The sequence below is a fragment of the Apostichopus japonicus genome, chromosome 19 (genome assembly GCF_037975245.1).
Source record: "Apostichopus japonicus isolate 1M-3 chromosome 19, ASM3797524v1, whole genome shotgun sequence".
Classification (NCBI taxonomy): Eukaryota; Metazoa; Echinodermata; class Holothuroidea; order Aspidochirotida; family Stichopodidae; genus Apostichopus; species Apostichopus japonicus.
Window position 1 is genome coordinate 21,393,270 of NC_092579.1, and position 22,134 is coordinate 21,415,403.

At 38.9% G+C, this 22,134-nt stretch overlaps 1 protein-coding gene across 4 annotated transcripts in view; it reads right to left on the bottom strand.

Annotated features, from left to right (window-relative positions):
• The window catches only part of LOC139959384 (uncharacterized), a 102,558-nt gene continuing 80,424 nt past the window's right edge, over positions 1–22,134 (bottom strand). For all 4 annotated transcript variants that reach the window (XM_071956946.1, XM_071956947.1, XM_071956948.1 and 1 more), the window contains 6 exons: positions 20,519–20,577; positions 11,614–11,689; positions 10,707–10,868; positions 7,993–9,962; positions 7,356–7,476; positions 1–6,443 (listed from right to left, as the gene is read on the bottom strand). In XM_071956946.1, the coding sequence (XP_071813047.1) occupies positions 5,878–6,443; positions 7,356–7,476; positions 7,993–9,962; positions 10,707–10,868; positions 11,614–11,689; positions 20,519–20,577 (2,954 nt within the window). In that variant the 3' untranslated portion in view covers positions 1–5,877. The remainder of the gene's footprint in view (positions 6,444–7,355; positions 7,477–7,992; positions 9,963–10,706; positions 10,869–11,613; positions 11,690–20,518; positions 20,578–22,134) is intronic.

Below are 22,134 nucleotides of genomic sequence, written 5' to 3' on the forward strand. Positions count from 1 at the left end.
TTTTGTTATTGTATTTCCTGATTTAAGCATCTACACGGTCCGAAACAAAAGCGTTAACTTTACAAATTAGAAATATGTAAAGGGAAATAAATCCAGTTATGTACACTAAATAAACAAAAGTTGAGTTGGCCAACAAAAGGACAAAAAAATAATAATCATAATCATAATTATAATAATAATAACAAGCATAAACCACTGCAAAGAGATGACAGTCAATATCATACTTTTTGTTTTTTTTTCTCAAAATATTTCATATTTTAACTCCAGACAGTATATTTTCAAACATGTCAGCTTTTCAGCCACACAAAGTCTTGCAAAGAAAAAAATATTTTATCCTCCCAAAATTCACCGAACCCCCCCCCCCACCCCCCAGAAAAAAAAAAACGATACTTTGTCTCTTAATTCTGACCAAACAACATTAAAAATAACAAAAACCAATTGGATTGATGTTTTTCATGCAATTGCATCCACGTAGCATAACAACTTTATGCAAATTACGACTGTGTTTTTTTGTTGCAACTTTAATGTGTTATTGCAATCGTCCACAGAAAAAAGAAAGAAAAAAAAGTAAGAAATAACTCAACTAAAGGTCAAAGGTCAGTTCGAAAGAATTTTCTCTAATGATAAACAGAACCAACATTTTTATAAAGCTTTTATATATATATCGGGCCTTTAACAATCCCCCAAAAGAAGAAGTTGGGGTGGAGGGGGAGGGGGGAGGTTGGGGGGAATAATAAAAGTCTTTCTTTAACTCTTCATTTATTCATTTGTCTCGGAGATGAATTGGAGTCTTCCATAAATATGAGTATTTCAACTCTTTTAATATTTTATATATTGACGGGATACTTAAATTGATATAACTTTACCCATTCTGGCACCAAGCTATCGGTATTTTCCATATTTAGTTATAGTTATAAATAAACAAGTAGAACAAACTTTTACCGGAAAAATGAACTTTTTCTAAAATTTTTATGCCATGTTGGGTTTGGGACTTACCTCTCACAGGCAGACGATATTTACCAAAAAAATGATAATTTCTTCATCTGTTTTCACCGCAGGACTTAAAACATATATGTCCGAATCAGGACCAGAGATTAGCATATATCTTGTTATATCATTTTGGACACACAAGCACCCATTATTTTACCTGCCTTTCAAATGAACCTACAGTGACGCATATCCTGATTTACTTCCTAAAACACACCACAAGTCAACAAGATCACATAATGGTTTCAATGATAAATTTGTCTGTGGCAAGACTTAACAAACAAATTCTTTCAACCTTACCGAGTTTCATAACCTTTGCATGAATAGATGGATCCTTTGAGCTTAGAAGATTCCAGGATATGGAAGGAAATTTAAAGGGGTTAACTACACCAAAATGAACCAGTCTACGTGTAAATGTATTTCTGTCTTTCAAAAATTGATAAGAGAAAAACAATTCTCCAAAGTATGTTTAATAATTACACCTTGCAGTAATTGAGTAAGACAATTTCTATGTCAAACAACTATACACAGGACATACATTAATATACTACTGTATGGAAATTGTTATCTGTAAAGACGGACAGATTGACCAAAATATAAATGCACTGCTACAGGAGTACAAAATAGAGAGAGAGAGAGGGAAATGAAAATACGTATGTAACAATTGTGCATAGACAGACTACAATATATCGTGAGGTTTTTTTTCCCTGATGGTAACCAGCTTAAAAGTGCATTACAGATAGTTAACCTTGCCTTTCACCGATGCATGCATACATCCTAACACACTATTTAGAGAAGTAGGATAGGTGTGTTTACAAAACGTCACCAGAATATGCACAAATGGTCAGCTCTAGAAATAGTTATCAGGTAATCCCCTGATCGAACAGCGAGCGCTCTGATTCAAGTTTCTTAGCCATTCCTCTTAGGTTTTCTTTGAATTGTTAACATAATGACAGATAAATAAAACAATCAAAAATATCTTCGAAATTAACACAAAAAATGATGTTAAACTGAAAATTCTTAAGATGTGGTACCAAGAGCTCCACCCTCCCCCTGCCACTTATTTGAAAAATTTTCTTTAGTTTCCAAAAATGCATGAGTCAGATTAAGAGCAGTATTTGCTGTAGTCTATATTACCTACTGAATATTCAACAGTTTTTAAGTTGCATTATTTCCAAAGTTTGTAAAGAATTAATAGCAATTATCTTCATATGTAATCTTTTACATTGCAATAATATTGTATAGACTAAATCTGCTGAAACAATGTTTACCAAATACGAGAAAACTTGCTGTCTTTTTCTTCCCTTTCCCTACTGGTTCAATAATATCACTTTATCCAAATCATCCCATGGTGTCAAGGAAGAACCTGTTTTCTTCTCAAGTATCATTTTTCATTCAAGTTCATTCTAATTGGATATAACCAGATTGGAAGTTATTCATTTTTTATTATTATCAATGAGCAGACAATGAGAGAGATGACAGAATCTGTAATGGCAAAATAAACCTTACCCTCACCCTCACCCTCAAGAAATTGTGAATTACCTAAGCAAATTGGGAAATATATCTGCTATTCTGGCCATCGATTCCATTTATTAGTATTATTATTTTTTTATTTTGAGTCTTTTTATGGACTAGCAAAGCTTTGCTTAGGTATCACAGAGAAATGCTCCGTAGAGACTACTTGAATGAAACTTATTAAAGAAATAAACACAATAACATGCAGAACAGTAACACAATCTTATAAAATGTGAATTTTCTGTTCTTTGTTTTGTTTTTGCTTGTTACCGTAGGTGAAATGAGATGTTAATTAATGGAAGTCCCACAAAAGTTTTGCATAGAATGTGTGTCCAAATGTTGAATGTGTACCACCTAAAATACCAAAGATAGAAATGTAAAAATAATGGACAAAATGAACCCTAAAAATAAAAATAATAATAAAAAATAAAAAAGAGAAGAAAAAGGATGAATATATCCTTCCATTGCACAAAACAGGGAAACAAAAGTATGAGGGGAGGGTATGGGAGGAGAGGGGGGGGGGGCTGAGGGTAGAGCGAGAGAGCTACTTATCAATAAATCATACTTACTAAATTCACAATAGCTTTATTCTATATACATTAGTAGATTTATCTCAATTTTCTTTAGCTTTGAATGACAAGAAATTTAAACAATGATCATAATATTTGTCATAATAATAATAAGAATAATAAATTATTTTGTGGTTCATTTTAATTAAGAGCTCTCACGGTCGGCTGATTAAAGATGTGAGACGTAATTGTAAGCTTAAGACTATGTGCAAAGATTATTGCATTATTGATGTGATTAAGGCAACAATGCTTGAAAAGTAAAAAAAATCAGCTGGGATAGTTTGTACATGAGGGGTCATCCGCTACAAAGATCCCATCGGTCAAACAATTTGACCCAACACTGCATTAAGAAACAAAGCACTGGTGCAGTTTGAACAATGTGAGAATAATCTGTAGAGCTGCAGAACTGCACTCAGGACTGTGCACGGTACAACCGCAGACTGACCTGCAGACTGTGTAGCCAGTCACAGTCCAGTAGACTGTACAGGAGCACTCAGACATGTGCATTGTACAGCTGCATACCGACCTGCAGACTGTGTAGCCAAGCAGTAGATTGCACAACTGAAAACCACACGTGAGCATGACTATACAGTACACAGGGACTTCTACAGTGTACAGCAGCACCCAGACCTGTGCACTGTACAGATGTATACTGATTGACTTGCAGATTGTGCAGTCCAACCACAGGTCCGTACATTGTACAGGATGCACATACCACTGCATTGCACAGAGTTGTTCAGACTACATTTCACGGATCAGTCACTGTGCTGAATGAAATTATAGGAAACATAGGATTACAGAAAATAAATTCCAAACCTGCATTGATGGATTGTCTAAACCGATCAACCAAATCAACCAAACTGTACCAGGTTTGTTATACAGAGTTCAAGAAGTGGGCAAAAATATTTGTAAAAATATGTCTATTCTTTTCTTAGGGAATAATTTTTGTGAAACAAAAATGGTTCTTCTAAAAAATAATACAGTCATACCCACCACCACCACACCACATACTGAGACAAACTGTATCACTTATCATTTATAAAATAAAAATATGAAAAAAAATAATTTTAGTCTTTGAGACCCTCTTCAATTTTACTTTACATAATTGTACAATAATATATCAAGATTAATCGTTTATAATGAGAGGAGCAATCATGGGGTTGACAGATACCTCATCAATTGAGTAATATGAGAAATCAAAATACACCTTTAAATCTAGCTCTAGGATCAAACCACTCCATCACCAACGTCTCAATCATTGTCTATTTGTCTGTTAATCTGTCTTTCTGTCTGTCTGTCTGTCTGTCAGTGTTCGTATGTCAGGAAGTGCTGGTCAGATTTGATCTGTCAATAATTCATATCAATGATCATCTTAAATAACATGATCAATTTTTAGTTTTAACTCTCTTGCCTCGTACCAAATAAAATATTTGTTATCAGTCATGAAACCTCATTCCAAACCTCACACCAAAAAATATTTAATATACAAAAAGATACCACGAAAAAGCTCTCTGAAAAGTGTTGTAGGTAAAAGAGTTAGCAATTGAAAAACTTTGCTGCAGTGATGTTACCTTTAAATTAATCGCCACATTTTTTTCCAATTATGCGGGAAAAAAATCTTCGTAGAGTCGTGATCCCTTTTATTTTCAAGATACTGACAAATTTGTTGATGACAACTTTAGTATCTGTTTTTCCCCAAGAGTTCAGTTTAACCAAACACTTCCCAAGTGGTCATCATGATCACTTCATACACCCCATTGGTTTATATTGGTGTGCCATTATTACTACAGCAAAATTCATTATGTCACAAAGCCCATGCAAGGTCGTCAATTGAACAAACTGGCGGGTGATATACGCACTGTGCCCCGGTTAACAAACTAGCCGCCTTTCGTCTGCCACCACAGAGTTGGATGTAAGATGAAACAGACTGACCATAAAAATTAATGCAGTGACTCTAAGACACTGTTGGGAAGATCCCTTTGGTCACTGCCTGAGGTGGATCCAACTCATAGCAACACCCGGACCCTAAAAACTTCTTCTGTTGCCACATGTTACTTTCTCTGGACCACTATATACCCTGCCAAATAACTGTCAGAATTACACTGCAAATGTATCATATTGTATTGTGCAGTTTAAGAAACAATTACTGTGTTCCGACCAATACAAACACCACCTCAAAACTAACTTCTTCTCGTCTCGTCTTCCCGATCAAACAACCCATTGTGAGGAATTGATTTTGTACCAATTTCAAATGAATTTTTTCTGATTTTTTTTAGTCTCTCCCCCCTTTTTGCATTTTATTTCATACTGACCTTTCTTTCTACTGAATACTCCTAAATGATGGAATTACCGGGTGCAAATTTTTGTCACTTGAATTGCGATCGATACCATCATCTTAGACCCGATTCTGGACGTAAGAGCCGTCCAAGTCGCTAGAGAAGATCACTGAGTTATCTGCCAATACATGACCAAATGCCCGTTTGATATATATATCGCTAGATTTAAAGGCTAGACTTAATGACACTGAAGATAATAATACTAATACAAATCAAAGTCCATCTCTACTACACCCTTAAGGTGTCTCCTGTGAGATGGTGAAAGTCACTTCCAACACTGCAAAACTGCACTTGCAATAGAAACTATTTTGGTGATTTCCTTTCCTTTCTTCTTCCAAATCTATCTCACCCATTTTACTTACTTAGCTTTTGAGAAGAAATATCTTGTGCATTTGCCTTCATTGCACGTTTCGACACCGGTTTGACGCCCATGGCACAGACTTCCGGGATGACACACCATCGTGGTCTGATCAATCGGTGACCTGTATGTTATCCCAGACGTCTCCGTCTAGCTGATGAAATTCTGCCGCGGAGTTAATATCCGTCAGGTCAGATAGGTTCAGAGGGAACGGATCCTTCGCGAAGGACCCCGGCACGGAGCCGTCCTGGCCGTGGCCCATGTTGTGGCCGCCTGTCGAGGAGGACGTTGACGGCAACACCAGGTCCAACCAGTTGAGTTCGTTATCCACGGAGAGCGCCCCGGGGAAGGCGTTCTCCGCGGGGGATCCGCTCTCCAGTGTCAGCGAGAGCAGGTTGTTTTCGGGATCGGTGCTATCGATTTGCATGGATGGAATGGAATACCTGTTCTTGGCTTTGTGATCGGACATGACATGGGTGAAAACAGAGAGGTCGGACGTGTCCACATCCATGGGGCCAGGACTGGCCGAGAGGTCGGGCAGTGACCTCTGGATCGAAGCGGTACTGGCAGTGCTGAATGCCGCCGAAGATGTAATGGAAGATGGAGATTTGATCGCCGAAGAAGTCTGTACCATATGCCCAGTATCCTTCTGGTTACCACTGGAGGTAGCGGCAGGGTCTACCAAAAAAAAAAAAAAATAAAGTCAGTAAGAAAGATGCAAAAACAGTCAGAGGTTACTCCTATGAGATGCAATTAACATGACCAATAGGAAACTGTAATCCTTCATCGTATCTTTATTAAGTGTGATGGACTGAACATATGTGAATTTTATATTAAATGTGAATATTATTCAATGTCAACAACACCACTGGATGTGGATGATGTCACTCGATGTGAGTGTCACTCAGACAAGATACTCCTATTTGTGGATGATGTCACTCGATGCTAGTGTCACTCAGTCAAGATGTCACTCAGTCACTCGATGCTAGTGTCACTCAGTCAATATACTCCTATTTGTGGATGATATCACTCGATGCAAGTGTCACTTAGTCAAGATACTCCTATATATGGATGATATCACTCGATGCAAGTGTCACTCAGTCAAGATACTCCTATTTGTGGATGATGTCTCTCGATGTGAGTGTCACTCAGTCAAGATATTCCTATTTGTGGATGATATCACTCCATGCTAGTGTCACTCAGTCAAGATACTCCTATTTGTGGATGATATCACTCGATGCTAGTGTCACTCAGTCAAGATACTCCCATTTGTGGATGATGTCGCTCGATGTGAGAGTTTCTGAATTTGACTTTCATTCAACATGAACTCCACTTTAAATGGTTTTGTTTAGTCTAGTGACTTAGTGGAGCCAAGAAACACACAAACATCTCTTTTATCTATTCTTTATACCAGACTGTTACCTAATGATGACTGCTATGTATGAAATAGTGATATATATGTTTTTTTTTGCATCCTTATGTGTCATTTTAAAATTTGGCAGTGTGTGCTGGTAGTAACTACAATTGAGTGTTACTCCTTCTTCTTGAAGAAAAATTGGGGAAAAAGATATTTGGGAAACAATGACTTACATCCATGTCCGACAAGTACTTCAAACAGGTCGTCAAAGGATAGGTTGTTAACTGGTGACCGACTAGTGTTATCCATAGATGTCTGCGGATGAGCGGGAGGTGGACTGCCCATCATCTGAACCTGGAGATGAAGGCGGAAAAAATGTTGCTATTTGAGGAAACAGTTAATACCAAACAAACATTACATTAAAGACAACAAAGTAATTCAAGAATAGGTTTGTATAATCTTTCTTTCATCTTCCAAACAAGACAATAGCCTTATGTTTTCCACTGCAGATAAACTCAAATTGTTTTCTAAGGCTAATACTTAAAAAAAAATGCCAAGAATCTGAAGGACCCTACAGCCAATAAGAAGTATATTATCAACTCACAGCCCAAATAGCATGATACCATATAGCAGCTCTACAGTTTGAAAAATGGTCACATATGTTGAAGCTATTCCACCATATGTACCCGCATAACATCGTTAATCACAAAACCATAAAAAAACAGTCATAAAGGAACGTACCAACTAAGACATAGCACACTGACATTTGGAGGCATACACGCTTTAACTTTACGATGCCTTCCCCCCCCCAAACAAGGATCTCACCAAAGATTTGTCCTCCTACTATCCTACTACACAATATCGACTCACCTTACGCTCAATGGTTTGTCGAACGGCCTCTTCGTAGTTTGGTGGAGGAGCTATGAAATTTGGATTGGTGATGCTCCTAGCCAGTCCCGAGCCGAGTTCTAAGATGGCTTCCTCTGTCGGGCTGCTGGGCATGGATGCTGACTTTGGCGTGATGATGCCGTTGGCGGAGTGAACGGCACGGAGGTTGGTCTGACCTTTGGTGAACTGGAAAGGTTGCCCATTAGCTGGAGGCGATGCAAAGCTGAAGACCTTAGGATGTTGATTGATCGTGTGAGCAAAGTCCTGCCCTTGGAAAGAATTAGCTTTCGGATGCGGCGGCGATGACAGCTTCAGGTCCGGAAAGAACTGCTGATAGTCGCCCGACTCTGGCGGCGAGGTGTGCATCCTACTGGTCATCGTGGAAGTCTGTGCGGGTGGTGGTGGCGGGGGAGGAGGGGGCGGTGGGTTATACATTCCGTTACTCACGTACTGTTGCTGTATTAGCTGCATCTGTGATAACTCTAAGGCACGCTGTAACTCTTCTATCTTCTGCTGTTGCTGCTTCAACAACTGCGAGCTGGCTTGGACGTCGTGCCCACAGTAGTCGGACAGATCCACCATGTCCATGGCCGTGTTGCTGCCCTCGCCAACGGTGCTGGCAACCGAGGGTGGGGGCGATCTGAGATGGAGGGAGCCGGCGGAAGCCGGAGGGCTCATGGTCATCTCCTCCACTCTCTTCTGTTCCTGCGAGTGGGCGAGGTTCTGGAAAGTAACGGACGATGGATTGCTGACTGGGCTGGAAATGGATGGTGTTTTTATGGGTTGGAATGTCGGGGACTCAAACTGGGGGCTACTGGGGGACATTGGCTCTGCCTTTGCATCGAGGGGTGACACAGGCGGTGAGGTCAAAGACTGTCTATTGCTATTACAATCACTCAGGGAATCGATATGCACATCCGTGGAACTGGTAACCTTTGTGACACTGGACATCACGTCCGGGCTACCGGCTATGGACCCCGCCTGGGCCGTTAGTTCAGCTGTTCTTAGCCTCTGCACGAGCTGTGGCTTTGTGCCCGACACGTGCAGCCCTCTGTTTTTCAATTCCGCTTTCAACTCCGATACTTTCATATCCTCTATGTGAGCCAGGGAGAATGTTTTTGTAGCAGTGGTGCTGGTCGCAGTGGTGGTAGCTGTACTGCTGTTGGTGCTACTACTACTCGTGGTAATAATATTACTATTACTACTACTGCTGCTGTTGTTATTACTGGTGGTAATCTTAACATCAGACTGGGATGGAGAGGCGGACGCAGACAGAGTCTGCTGCACTGTGGGAGAAGGCAGTTTGGTAGTACTAGGGTTAGAAACGGTCACAGAAGCGGACGAGGAGGAGGAGTTGGAGGAGCAAGAAGTGGCTAAGTTTGACTGTTCCGTAGGCACGACCCGTTGCTGCTGTTGCAAGAGTTGTAATTGCAAGTATAGCTGTTGTTGCATCAAAAGGAGATTGTAAGGGTTCCCCAACTGGGGCTGACTCCCGGCTTTGCTTCCCTGTTCATTGGGAGGTTTGTACTCGTGAAACTTAATCTCCTTGGGTTTAGATCTCTTGGCTTGTTTCTTTCGCTGATTCCGACTAGAACTGGAGGAGGAGTTCTTACAAGAGGAAGAAGAGCTGGTCAGCACCGAGAACGGGGAGCTTCCCGTACCGGGGGGACTCGTGACCCCCTGCTCCTGCTTGATGGTCAGACCGGGCACAGTTGAGCTGATCATCTTATGCGGGCTGGTCTGAGCGTTAGCGATGGGCTTCATCTTATCGCTAAAGAACAATGTATCAGAAGGTGAAGGAATGCTGTTGACGCTAGATGGTTGAGTGTCGGAGGTGGAAGTGTCCGGTTGTGGCGGTGACAGAGCCTCGTCGCTACCGTCTGTGGTATCGTAGAAGGTGAACGGTGATTCGGGATCACTTCCTGACGTCTTGAAGAACCGCAAGGAACCATCTGCGGGAATAGAGAAGAAAATTATGTTGTCAAAACCGGAAAAAAACAAAACAAGCGTTTCATAACCGAGCGATGGTTACCGAGGAACAGACTAAGAGTTGATCGATTGGAGCAAAGAAAATTTGGTCACAACAGGTTACAGGAATATAACCAGTGAACCTCAGATCTTTAGGACCATAGGATTTGTAATCTGTGGTCATGGTTTGAATCCGGTTCTAGCCAAGAATGTCCTAGCTGGTTTTTTTCAGATTTGTATACAATTTCTGAGTCACTCATTTACTTATAACATTAAACAGTGTTGCCACTATCCTTCAAGCTGCATATTCATCATCCTGGCGGTAAGACATTTTTCTGTGTATTTTTAACGGTAATTTTTTTCGGGTATGTACCTGATGATACAATTCTGGTACTTTTGTCCACCATAAGTTCACCCGAATATAGTTACGTTATGTTAAATCTTCAAAAGATTGCAAAAGACATTCAGCGAGCACACTGGATTAATTTTGTGGGACACAAAAAAAAAATTTGCAGACAGATTATAAGGTTAATAACTGAAAATTTACAACTCATAGTTCATCTTAGAGCTGTACCCACGTGTTTCATGTAAATGTTACGTGACTTAATCACACAAGCGTTAGAGACCAAAATGTAAAACTAGAAAAGACTAAACACTGGGGCTCCTCTGTTGACATGAACTGTCAAACATATCTCTATTGTCGTTCCTTTCTTTGAAATGTGACTGACCTTTTACATACTGCTCTACTTCAGTCTCCGGTTTTAGAATGTTACCCTCGATGAGCTCCAGGGGGCCTGGTCTATTTTTGATCTTGATGTCCAAGTCTTGCTCCAGTCGAGCTCGCTTCAGCATCTGTTGCCTTGCATTCACAATCGGGTCCAGATTGGTGTCTGCACGATGGTAAAAGATGAAAAACGTAATACATGAATGAGCAGTTACGTACACGGAGAGAGACATCAACTGGTAGAGTCTTAAACCACTAATTATAAAAACCAATGGAATCGCCTGGAATATTGATTACGTTTAAAGGTAGGATTTATCATTTTAGATTGTCCAGAAAGTACTTTGTAATCAAGTATTTTACAGCAATTTTATTTTTTTTTGGGGGGGGGGGGTTGCTTGAACAAGTTTGCTATAAATCGACTGGAACAAGATGAATTTTTTGATTCATGAAAATAAAGGTTTATATCCATTTTATTCTTGACACCAAATGAATGAACATACAATCAATGATGCCATTAAGCATGGCAAACTAGTTCACCAAACCAGTGTTTTTTTTTTATATTATTGTACAGTACATATATATAAAGGGCACTTAAAAGCAATAAATTTGGAAAAATTAGGTACTTCTTTTTTTCATTAATTACATTATCCATCTAACAACCAGCACTTTTGATGGGCAAAAACTCAATCAACAAAAAACGGCTTTTACTATATTGCTGTGTGCTTCTGTCAAATAATTATGAAGCCTTTCCTTCAGAGAAACAAAAGTTACCTGTCCGTCATCCACATCAATTTTGTCAATCTCGACTTTTAATTTAGAGTTATTCTCTCCCCCTCAATTTTTTCGCCCCCACTTCATCTAAAAAGGTTCTATGTAAACCAAATGGATAAAGACTGAGATATTTGAAATACCTTCAAGAATGTGATGGTGAACCAACTGAGCTTTATCTGGCCTCATCCTCATCTTCTTCTGAAGATGGTCTCCGACCTGAAACAAACAAAGTTATCTCACTGTTAATGGGCTCTGCTATCATTAATGCCAGATATTTCAATAGCAAAATTCTTGACTGATGACAGAAAAAAAAAAAAAAAAAAAAAAAAAAACCTCTGGCGGTACACAATGAGAGAAGCAGACTGACAAAAAGAATTTTTGAACTTGGTAATTGAATTTTTTTTTTATTATTCTGTTTCAATCGTTGCTTGACATTTAGAGAACCTTCTCGGGTACAGGACAATGTAAAAATGGGAAGATGAAATCAATGTTGCTGTTACCAAGGAGGAAGAGGCAAATATTGTTCATAAAGGAATGTCAAAGGATATAAATTTCAGAGAAATTATCTTCTGATGAAGGGACACACGTATAAAGCAAATATCTACGAGGATTTTGTGCAGTCGATGCAAGAAGTCTTCTCCCAATTATTTCATGAGGACTGACATCCCCCCCCCCCCAATCCTCATCCTTTTTGTTTTCTTACTCTGAATTCAGTCACTAATTCTTTCCAGGATGAAATGACAAATATTTGATACATCGAGCCCCAAACTGCACCAGTCTCTTCCCTCTATCCGAAAATAACCGTTTCAAATTACTTGACTATTTGAGATAACGATATTATTTTTTTTTAACGACTTTAATATTTTAGACCCAAGTTGACAGAACAGCTGCAAATTCTTGGACCGACCGATGTTAAGTCCTTGGTTTTAACAGACTCCCGAACCCACAACTGTGTCAAATATGGAACCTGAGACCATCCGCACGGTGATTCCGTATGAAGGATGTTTTCAAATTGCATGGTTTATCCCGGGCGGCATCGGTCAACTATTTTAGCACAGTCACAAAAATAGCAATTAGTTTGATAATGATCATATCATTTGTTGAGGTACTTCAAACCTACACACAACTACTGGTGCATGTGGATGATAGACCCCACCCCCTACCCGTCCACCTAAACAACAAAATAAACAAAACGAAAACAACACCAACAACATTAATACCAAAATGCAAAAATGATAGTCATCAGACAAAGAAACTTGTCTCTTTATAAGAAAATAGTTAAAACAAGATTTAGGGCCAGATTGATCTATACCTTAAAACAAGAATTAACTTGAAAGGCCTCTACTGGTCAAGGGATGAATTGAAAAGGAGGGACAATAAATTCAACATTAAAAGCAACTTATTGTGTGAGGTTGAAGGGGGGGGGGGAAGGGAGGAGATCTCTTGGGCACATTCACCAAAGAGTCCACAAAAAGATAAATTGGTGAAGGCTTTTTTCCTGGTCAAAGATTTAGTTCAAAGAGAGGACCAATATATCTAAGTTAAGCAGGCAATTCTTCAGAGAGTTGAACAGCAACAGTAGATTACAGTTCTGCTTTACCATACACAAAAGATGGCATTTAGTGAGATCTCCCAATAAATAAATCCCAGGGCACACAAAACAGCATGATTTAATATATGCAAGGCATTTTATATCTCTACCTAGTATTAAATCATGGGTTTCTGTTAGAAGAAGGCACGTGGGCGTTTCCGACGATAACACTTTTAACCGACTAGTGCGGGTTTATTGGCTTGCCTCAGCTAACGAGCAGTTTGCAGCTGTTCATATTTCCCCTCCTACGCACTAAACGATCTTCATCGACATGACACCCTTAAGTCAACCCTAGAGGGCCCCCCACACTAACCATCATCGACTAATCAAGGGAAACACGTTTCGGTCAGCATATGCAAACATTTACTCAGTGGCGAATAGTAAATTTAAGGTCATCGAAAACATCGCCGATTCAGTCGGCAATATCATTTATCGTTTACTCCAGATTAGCAGTACTTATTTTTTGTTTTTGAAAACCTGCAAGATATGAGTTAAAGATAATAATTTGGCCGTGGTGATAAAAAGGATACTAACTAAAGGCATTTCTACCTTTCTTTTTAAAAAAAAAAAGAGTCTTTTGGCAAGTTTATAACCAACCAATCAAAACAATTTCAAACTGACAGAGATAACCAATTATAGAATGTATCCTATAGAGTTCAACTTTACACAGGATCTACACTCTAGTAGCATTTCATTGTGACCTACTTTTCTTTACTAAACGGATGAATTAAGTCTGTAGCCTTAACATCCTTAGCAACCCATAGTTTACTTCTTTGACCTAGAATACATTTGAGATTATATGAACTACCAAAGAGCAAAGGTAACATGGGAGGATGGGAGGAGGGGGTGGGAGTTCGAAGGAAAAGACAGAATGGGTAAGGAGGGATAAAATTTATCTCCAGTACACATCTATTGATACACAGACCCTTTATAAATGGAATGTTCTTTGTATAACATCATAAGGACAGCCAATGGAACTTACATTATTTTAGGTTAGAAATGTTGTAATCAGCATACATACTGATGTCTTTCACCATTTCCTATCAATAATAAACCATAATGTTATATGCAAATTAGGCCAACTGTACACATATACATCGGCTATGAAAGGTCTGTGCAGCAGGTTTAAGGCTAGGATTTAAAAAATTGCTTTGAAATTATTAATACACTAACTTCAGGTTATCAGTATCTGTTGTATACAAAATTAACACTAATGCAACAGCAACAGTCAGACCCAGAGATATATGCATATTTTGTAAGAATCCCCCCTCACCCCAGTATACTTGACCTGTTTGTTAGAAATATATGTAGTTAACCTACATTATTTTATTGGACACTCACTTTGGTATTGCCAGTATTTTCAGATGACTAAACCAACCATATCGTATCTACAACTAGATTTACTGAAGAGGGAAAACCATAAGAGTTGGGCTTTATTTCTTGCTCTCGTTAAAATTCATGAGGAATCCAAAGTCCCTGTGGAACCTGGAACAAACCAACCGGCAGATCGGCAGCACCAATAAACAATTGTTTTCATTTACACTTATCACTCTTTTGCTCTCATCCTTAAAAACGGAATATACACGGAATTCTTTGATCTTGTAGCTAATAACAACTTGATTTGATATTCCGCTTAAATTGGAGACAAAGTAATCTTTAAAAACTTCAAATCACAATCCGTAACCTTTGTTTAAGACACTTTCTCCCGCCCTGGGGAAATCAATTTTCAGATTTTTTTCCCCCCTTTCCTACTGATGGTACATTTATACCTGTCCAATGGGCTCACACCTGAGACACGACCCTAATTAATTCTGTGCCCAAAGATTTCCACCCCAAACCAAGGATGAAAGTCACTGAATGTCAGAGGCTGTCTTCTTTGTGGGTATTTTATTGGAGGTGAGATTATTTTGATAGCTTAGTGATGTGAGGGGACCCCAGAGGGGTTATGGCAAAATTGAACCAAGGCTTAAAGGGGGGCGTTGCTTCTGGGTTTCCCAAATCGAAACAAGTCTTGAATAGCTTTTCCCTGGAGTCAAGAACAGAAGAGCGAGACCTAGACTACGTTTTGCCACTTCTGAAATTGATATTTTCGACATCCCCTCCCTCCCCCTCCCCCATCATTGCAAAATCACTGCAAATGGTCCGAAGATTACCTAAAGCTGAGCTAACATTTCAAATGATTTTCAATTCACAATGACTGATTTTGCAAGACATGAGCAGCTCAAACTATGTTCAGTTTCGTGGGTCATTAATGATCTATCTGTTAACAAATTTTTCCTTTTTGTCTTCGGGTGTCATTATCTGTAACCTCCATTTACCTGCGAAGCCAGTTGTTATGAAATTTACCACTTTCATGTTTCCTTACCCCATACAGAAGGTAAAGTAAATTTTGCTACTTAGGGTAGCATTTCGAAATCTTTGGATAATTCCATTTTGAGATGTTGCGACTAAGGTTTGTTCTTGTACATCCAGACTATGACACACCAAAGCTACACGCAAGTCGCCCATTCCATTCCGTTAGTTTTATATCTCTGCTCGTGGGAATGTAAATATAGAATGAGAAAGCTCTGAAGAGATCTATCAGGATTTCTGTCAAGCAGCTGTCTACGATTGCACCAGAATTTGCTACAAAAATGGCCTTCAGTGTACAGTGTTATTGCTAGCTCATTGAACGGTGATGTCATTAACGAGATGCTCAGCCAGTCATTGGAATGGGAGAGGGTGAAATGGAGATATATTCTCCTCTTATGTGTAAAAGTATGCCACATTTTAAGCCAATCCCGAGAAGAAAATTAGAAGTAACAATAACTGGGGTTTTTAAACAGACTTTACAGCTCGATGGAAGTGAAAATTAAGCTGCTGACAGTTTTTTCTCTCTCTTTTAAGAATGGTTACGATGTGATTGAAACAATAAACACACTCTCTTTGATCTTTTCAGTGGATATAATGAATTCATTCAAAGCTCAATACTTCACTGCCCAGACACTTTTCAGTCAAAATCGTATGTAAAAAATAAAGTTTTTTTCTTGGTCTATTTGAAATGATAATCCAATACTCAGGACTGTCAAACTATTTTGAATCTTCAAGGAATTTTGGTACGTTTCATTCAACTACAAAAAAAGCTACCACTCTTTAATATTAACATTTCTGAGACACATAACCCATATACCTTGAGTTATTGTTGTAACCTTTCCGTATGTCCTACCCCTCCCTGACGAAGATGAGAGGAGAGACTCTACTGGAGGATGACGAAGACGAGTAGGAGGATGAGGAGGATGGAGGGAGGGAGAGTTGTGCAACGGTTTTCTGACGATCGTCTGATAGTTTATAGATTGTATCTGATTTCCTGAATGAATCATGTAACATTAATGTGACAAGAGCAGCTGATCTACTCGCACATGAATGCAAACTATGTCATCACTACAGACTCATGCAAACATCGACCGTCCACCCATATCAAAACCATCCTGGCAAATAATACAAAAATAGAGATGTCACACAAGTTCTTGTCAGACTTAGGGATCCCTTTATCTTTGTTTCTCTCCCCCCCCCCACCCCCTGTCTCTCTCTTTCTTTCGGTGCTGGAGGAGTTCATGTTTGGATTGATTAAAATTCACTTGCTGTTGACAAAATAGCAACAGGCAAAAAAAAGAGGGAGAAGACCAACGATATCCTGAAACCAGAAACGTGTCGAGGTTTGAAGTATGCAGGCCGCCCAAAGGACTCTTAATTTAAAAAAAAAAAAAAAAAAAAAATTCTGGTTGTTTGGATTGGAGATGGGAGACTGGTAGCTAATAACTAAATCTACTGCCCACAGGCATGGTGACAGACAAAACTATCATCTTCTGTCTTGAAAGGTACACCCCCTTGTCCACTGAAATGGGGCTAAAATAAACTGCCAAAAACTAGCTCAAAGAAATAACTGCATATTTGGACTATGAACTGAATTTGAAGGCACTCAGAATTAAGCACTCAAGCAATTTTGGTTTTGATATCACAGTAATCTGGTTTACTACCGACTAAAAGCAGATTTTGTTAAGGGCATTCCTGCAAAATTGAAACAGGAGGTTTATACTAGTATACTGAGTGAATGTTAAAAATGTTAATTGCTTTCATCATGACTGCCTGATTTGCTACCATCAAGTTTTAGTCTACATACACCCCCCATCATCCCCCCCTCTGAATTTATTTAGTGAGTTGAGGGTCAGTACAGAATCAGAAAAAGGAAAGGACACAGTGACTACAAATCTGACTGCTGGAGATACTTCAGTTAGGGTCATACATCTTCACAAGTGTTAAAATATCACAGTATAACCCTACAGTTTAGTCCTATGTACTCAAATACTCTGACATGGATGAACTTTGTATTTCTGACAAGCTGTCAGTACATACAACTCCATGGTAACTTACTTTCTGTTACTTCTGACACTGCAGTTATTATATACTACACTAGTTCACAAAGCTGTGATTATTACTAGACAATTTCTGTGCTTTACTCGTTCCCTCATCGTTCCAACCCAGTCCTCCTTCAGTGCAGGAATTGCCATATGCGGTACGCACTTGAGAATGACGCACTGAAAGCTCATAAACTATCTTATCGGCTTCTACATATCTTCAAACAAATCGGTCAACTTTTTGTGATAGTCTTTATTTTACTCTAAGTAATACTGTATCTTCATTACTTATTTGGAGCTTGATTGGTTATTTGATTTCTGATGCATCTTTCTCATTGGTTGATCAGATAAACTTACGATTGAATCAAAACAAGAAGGATACAGGGCACTCCTCAGACGCAATGCTGAGCAATGGTACATTTATCAGACCCCTACCCCAAGAACAGCAACGGTAATTGGACGAGATGGGCACAGGCGGTTATCAAATGCCTTGGGGCATCACTTAGAGGAGGAGGAGGCCCACACAGGAGAGCAGAAACCACAACATCCTCCCTGGACATAGAGAAACAGTCGAAGAACAGGTTCGGCTTCCAGCTAAGCAAACAGTTAACTCTGCTGGCCTTAACAGCAGGTTTATGCTTTATTCAACCTTATCTGTTAAATGAAGCAGGGGGGCGTGACTAACCAATCCCACTGACTGGTCCATCTAACAGGAGTAAACAACCAATCTCTGACTACTGATTTCCCCAGTGGGAGATTAAACCTATTACCAACTGCATGAGGGAAATTAATGCGATGCATTTTTTTTAATAATGGAGATTTTCCACACCAAATTCAAAAATATCTGTTTCCACTAACAACTTTGGACATCACAGTTAAATTTGTTCTAATGAATGTCCTTAGCAAGGAGAGCAACAACATGTAAGGAATTTCAAGTCTAAAAGTGAAGACATTTTAGTCTTTCCGAGTAGTGTCCGTTCATCTCCGATTTGAGCAACGATACATAAACTCAGGTTAAATGGATTTTTTTTTTTATAAATACCAACACAGGTTATTATGCACAAAATCAGTTTTTAGACCTTCAGGCATTTGAAAATAACTGAGAAATAAATTTACCAAAATACCTAAAATGGACAGATACAGTATTTCTAGCCTATATTCTAATTGCATATGTGACACTAATCCACTGTATATTTAGCCTAGAAAAAATGTTTTGAGATTAACCACACTACAATAGAGTTAAACTCTTTAAAAAGCAACTTCCTTCCAAGAAGGAGCAAGAATGTTTTTTATTTATTTCTACACAATCCTACACTAAAGATGCTTTTCATAGCTCACATGATGTAAATGTTTATAAAGAAAAGTCACAACTGTCTTTGTTTAGCTGTTACTGAAATTGCTAACATAGATGTTTACTTTCCTATCAACAAAGAGTCAAACACCCTCCCCTAATTCCCCTCCCCTAACTCCCCCTTCCCTCCCCCTCACCCACGCACCTGTCAGTTTCTGAATAATGCACATATTTACGCCTGATGACATTGTTTAGAGCTTTTTAGCAATTTAATTGATGGTAAGGTCCCTTAATACCATCCCTACATGTCAGTCACACTTTGGCAAAAAACAAAAAAACAATTTCAATCCATTTAATCCTTAATTACAATGTTTTGAAGAGATATATAAATGTTTATAAAATGATACTAATTTTCACCCCCTAAGGCACTTTATCTCATGGAAACAGACTAACAACCACTAAAAGGCAAACAATTAGTGGTTATGATCCCATTATTGTAATTCAAAACAAACTCCTATTTTTCTCAAGTTTTTCCAGGTAATCCCAGCGAACTTATCTTCTTCTTATCAAAGGGATAAACATACAAGGTTTCCTTTTTTGTGAGTTTCAAGGATTATCACGGTTGTCATGACAACTAAGTCCACACACGCACGCATGCTTCCCCACAATCACCACACTAAAAGGAAATAGCAGCCAACAGGCTTTCCTACCAATGGAAAACAAAAAAAGAAGAAAAACCTCAGGCTGACCGCAGGTTCATGTATCTGTTTATTGACAAAGCCCCTGGTCAATAAAACTAAAGGTTTGATAAACAGCCCCATCTTTGCCATCAACAAGATAACATCATCATCCACAGGATAGTGATAAAAACTTTCTCCTCTGACTATACCGCAAGAGTAAATCCATGGGACCCCTAGCAGTTAGAACTGATGAGATTATGGGGTTTCTGCTGCCGGTATTGTTCAGCCAGCACGGCAAATACACCCCCTGTAGGCGATACAACAACTGATAAAGCCCAATATGAAAAGGCAGAATCACACATCAAGAATTATGTAAAAGACAACCTGGGTAGAGGAATTCATTAACTTTTCTGTTTTTTTCCCCCTGATGTGACAACTCCCGTAAAGGAACGACGAATGACAGACAAGTATTTTGCGAACGGAAGAAATGCCGTCAAAGAAGGTTGATCGGGGGAGTTTTGTGGAAGATAGTCGACTTGATTAGCGATGTCATTCTGATAAACTTGGAATACGACTGATGAACGGTTGAGGAACGTGACATTAGAGAGTAATACAATATTTGAGTGTTTTTAAAGAATCGGTATTGCCGACCAACTCTGTTGGGGATATAATTAAGGGATGGTCACCTAATTCTAAAGTTTTACCATCATTGTAGATTCTCTTTAGTGTATGTATGTATGTCTCTTACCTGGAAGAATTAAGTATATAAAATTGAAATGTCTGCTTAATGAATTAGAAATACTTATCCTATAAATACTCTAGTCTATATTTTACAACTGAATCACTTTTCAAACTCCATGCAATTGTACCATCCTCCTTATTTACTATTTATTTTACTGGGGTTTATTTGGAAGAGGGGTGGGGGGAGGCAGAGAAGAGGGTGGGTGGGTGTAAGGGAAGGAAGACGACGATTAATACCATTTCTACTCAAAGGGCCAATTTGACTGAAAGGGAGATATGGGGAAGCTTTCAGCAAATTTAGAAATATGTAATTTGTCAATATTCCTTTCTTTCCTCATAAATACTCACCTTTGCTCTCTCAAGCCTTTGTAATTGCTCATGGAATGCTGGGCTGGACTTAAAAGCAGCTGAAGAAAAAAATAAACAATGAGATTATATATGGTAGGTTCACAAAATTGAGCTATTCTCTAAGATTACAACAGAAATATTTACCAAAATATAGAAATTGAGTCACTGACTCACTGCTAGAGAACCTGAAATTCATGTCAACAAGATCAAAGGTAATTTATATTTTTGGTATGTATGGTTGTTTTCTTGAAGTTGGATGGATTTAAAAAAAATAATAATAATAGTTAGGCTTGCACTCCCATACGAATGACAAAAGCCACTGGCTTGTGATAATGTATTAGATTTTAATGGAACAACTGCACATATTACATAAAGTGATAAATTGATTGAATGATTGATTGTTTGTCTGATTAATTAATTGAATAGTTAATTATCTGAAACAAACGGTTACATTTAATGAACATTACGTTCATACCTCAAAAATTTACATTTATAGTGATAATAGATATTTGACTTTGCAGCTGTAACTGGGTTACGTAATTTTGGTGTACATTCAATGAAGAGATTAGTATTGAGGAAATAAAGAATTTTTCCATAATGACGTCATAGATCAGTGTTTCAATTCCAAGGAGTTACAGCAAAATAAGGGTTTCCTAGAGTTAGGACAACAATATATGTGAGGTGGTACATTTTATCAGACATTATGCAAAATGCACAAAATTATGATGTTGTCATCAAAAGAATATCAGGAATGATGATAACCAAACTAATACTTTCGATATTACTACTCAATCCCCCAATGGTAAATAAGTACATGACCCGTACATATTGAGTTGAATATGGCAAGCGGCATTCAATGTACTGTATGAGCTCGCCTCTTCAGTCAGGGATGATTTTTTCCCCCCTCTACCATAGTAACTACCCGATAGACAATACGTTGTCAACATCGCGGGGGGAAATTAACGGCGTCCTTATCTCTGCTACGAACACTTTGGCCGATCACTTCATTCACATCCTCCCTTTGGATTTCATTCAAGCCCTCTGATTAGTTTAAAATAAGCTTATGATATCATCTTCTCACCCCCGTTAATGAATTACGTTCAACAGGCTCTCGGTTTCCCTTTACTAAAACCACAAGGTGAATGACGTAGTATTCCTCCGGGAGGAAGCAGCCGGAAAGATGCTGCTCTTCTTTAAGGTTTCTCATCATCTGTGATTCCCCTCACTCAAGATGAGCTGCTGACTGCTGTGTGTGCGTGGTTGTGTATGTGTGTGTGTCTTAAACCAGATGGCACCGCTACGAATTATGTCTGGTATGTCCGTGTGACGTCAATACGGGTCACAGTCGCCACGGTAAAGGTCGGTGGAAATTCGATGCCCGTCCTCGCCAAACCGTGCTATGTTGCTTGGAGACGTTGCATGGGGGGGTACGGGCAGTCGTACATGATCAATTTTGACAAACAACATAAAACATGGTTTTAGCTTAGTTACCATATCAACAGAGCCGGTTAATTGCTAGAGGAAGATCAGAGACAGAGGATGCTGATGATGATTACGAGGAGGATGGTTAATACATGATGACTTGTACGTCACCACGTCTTTATAACCTTCACAGC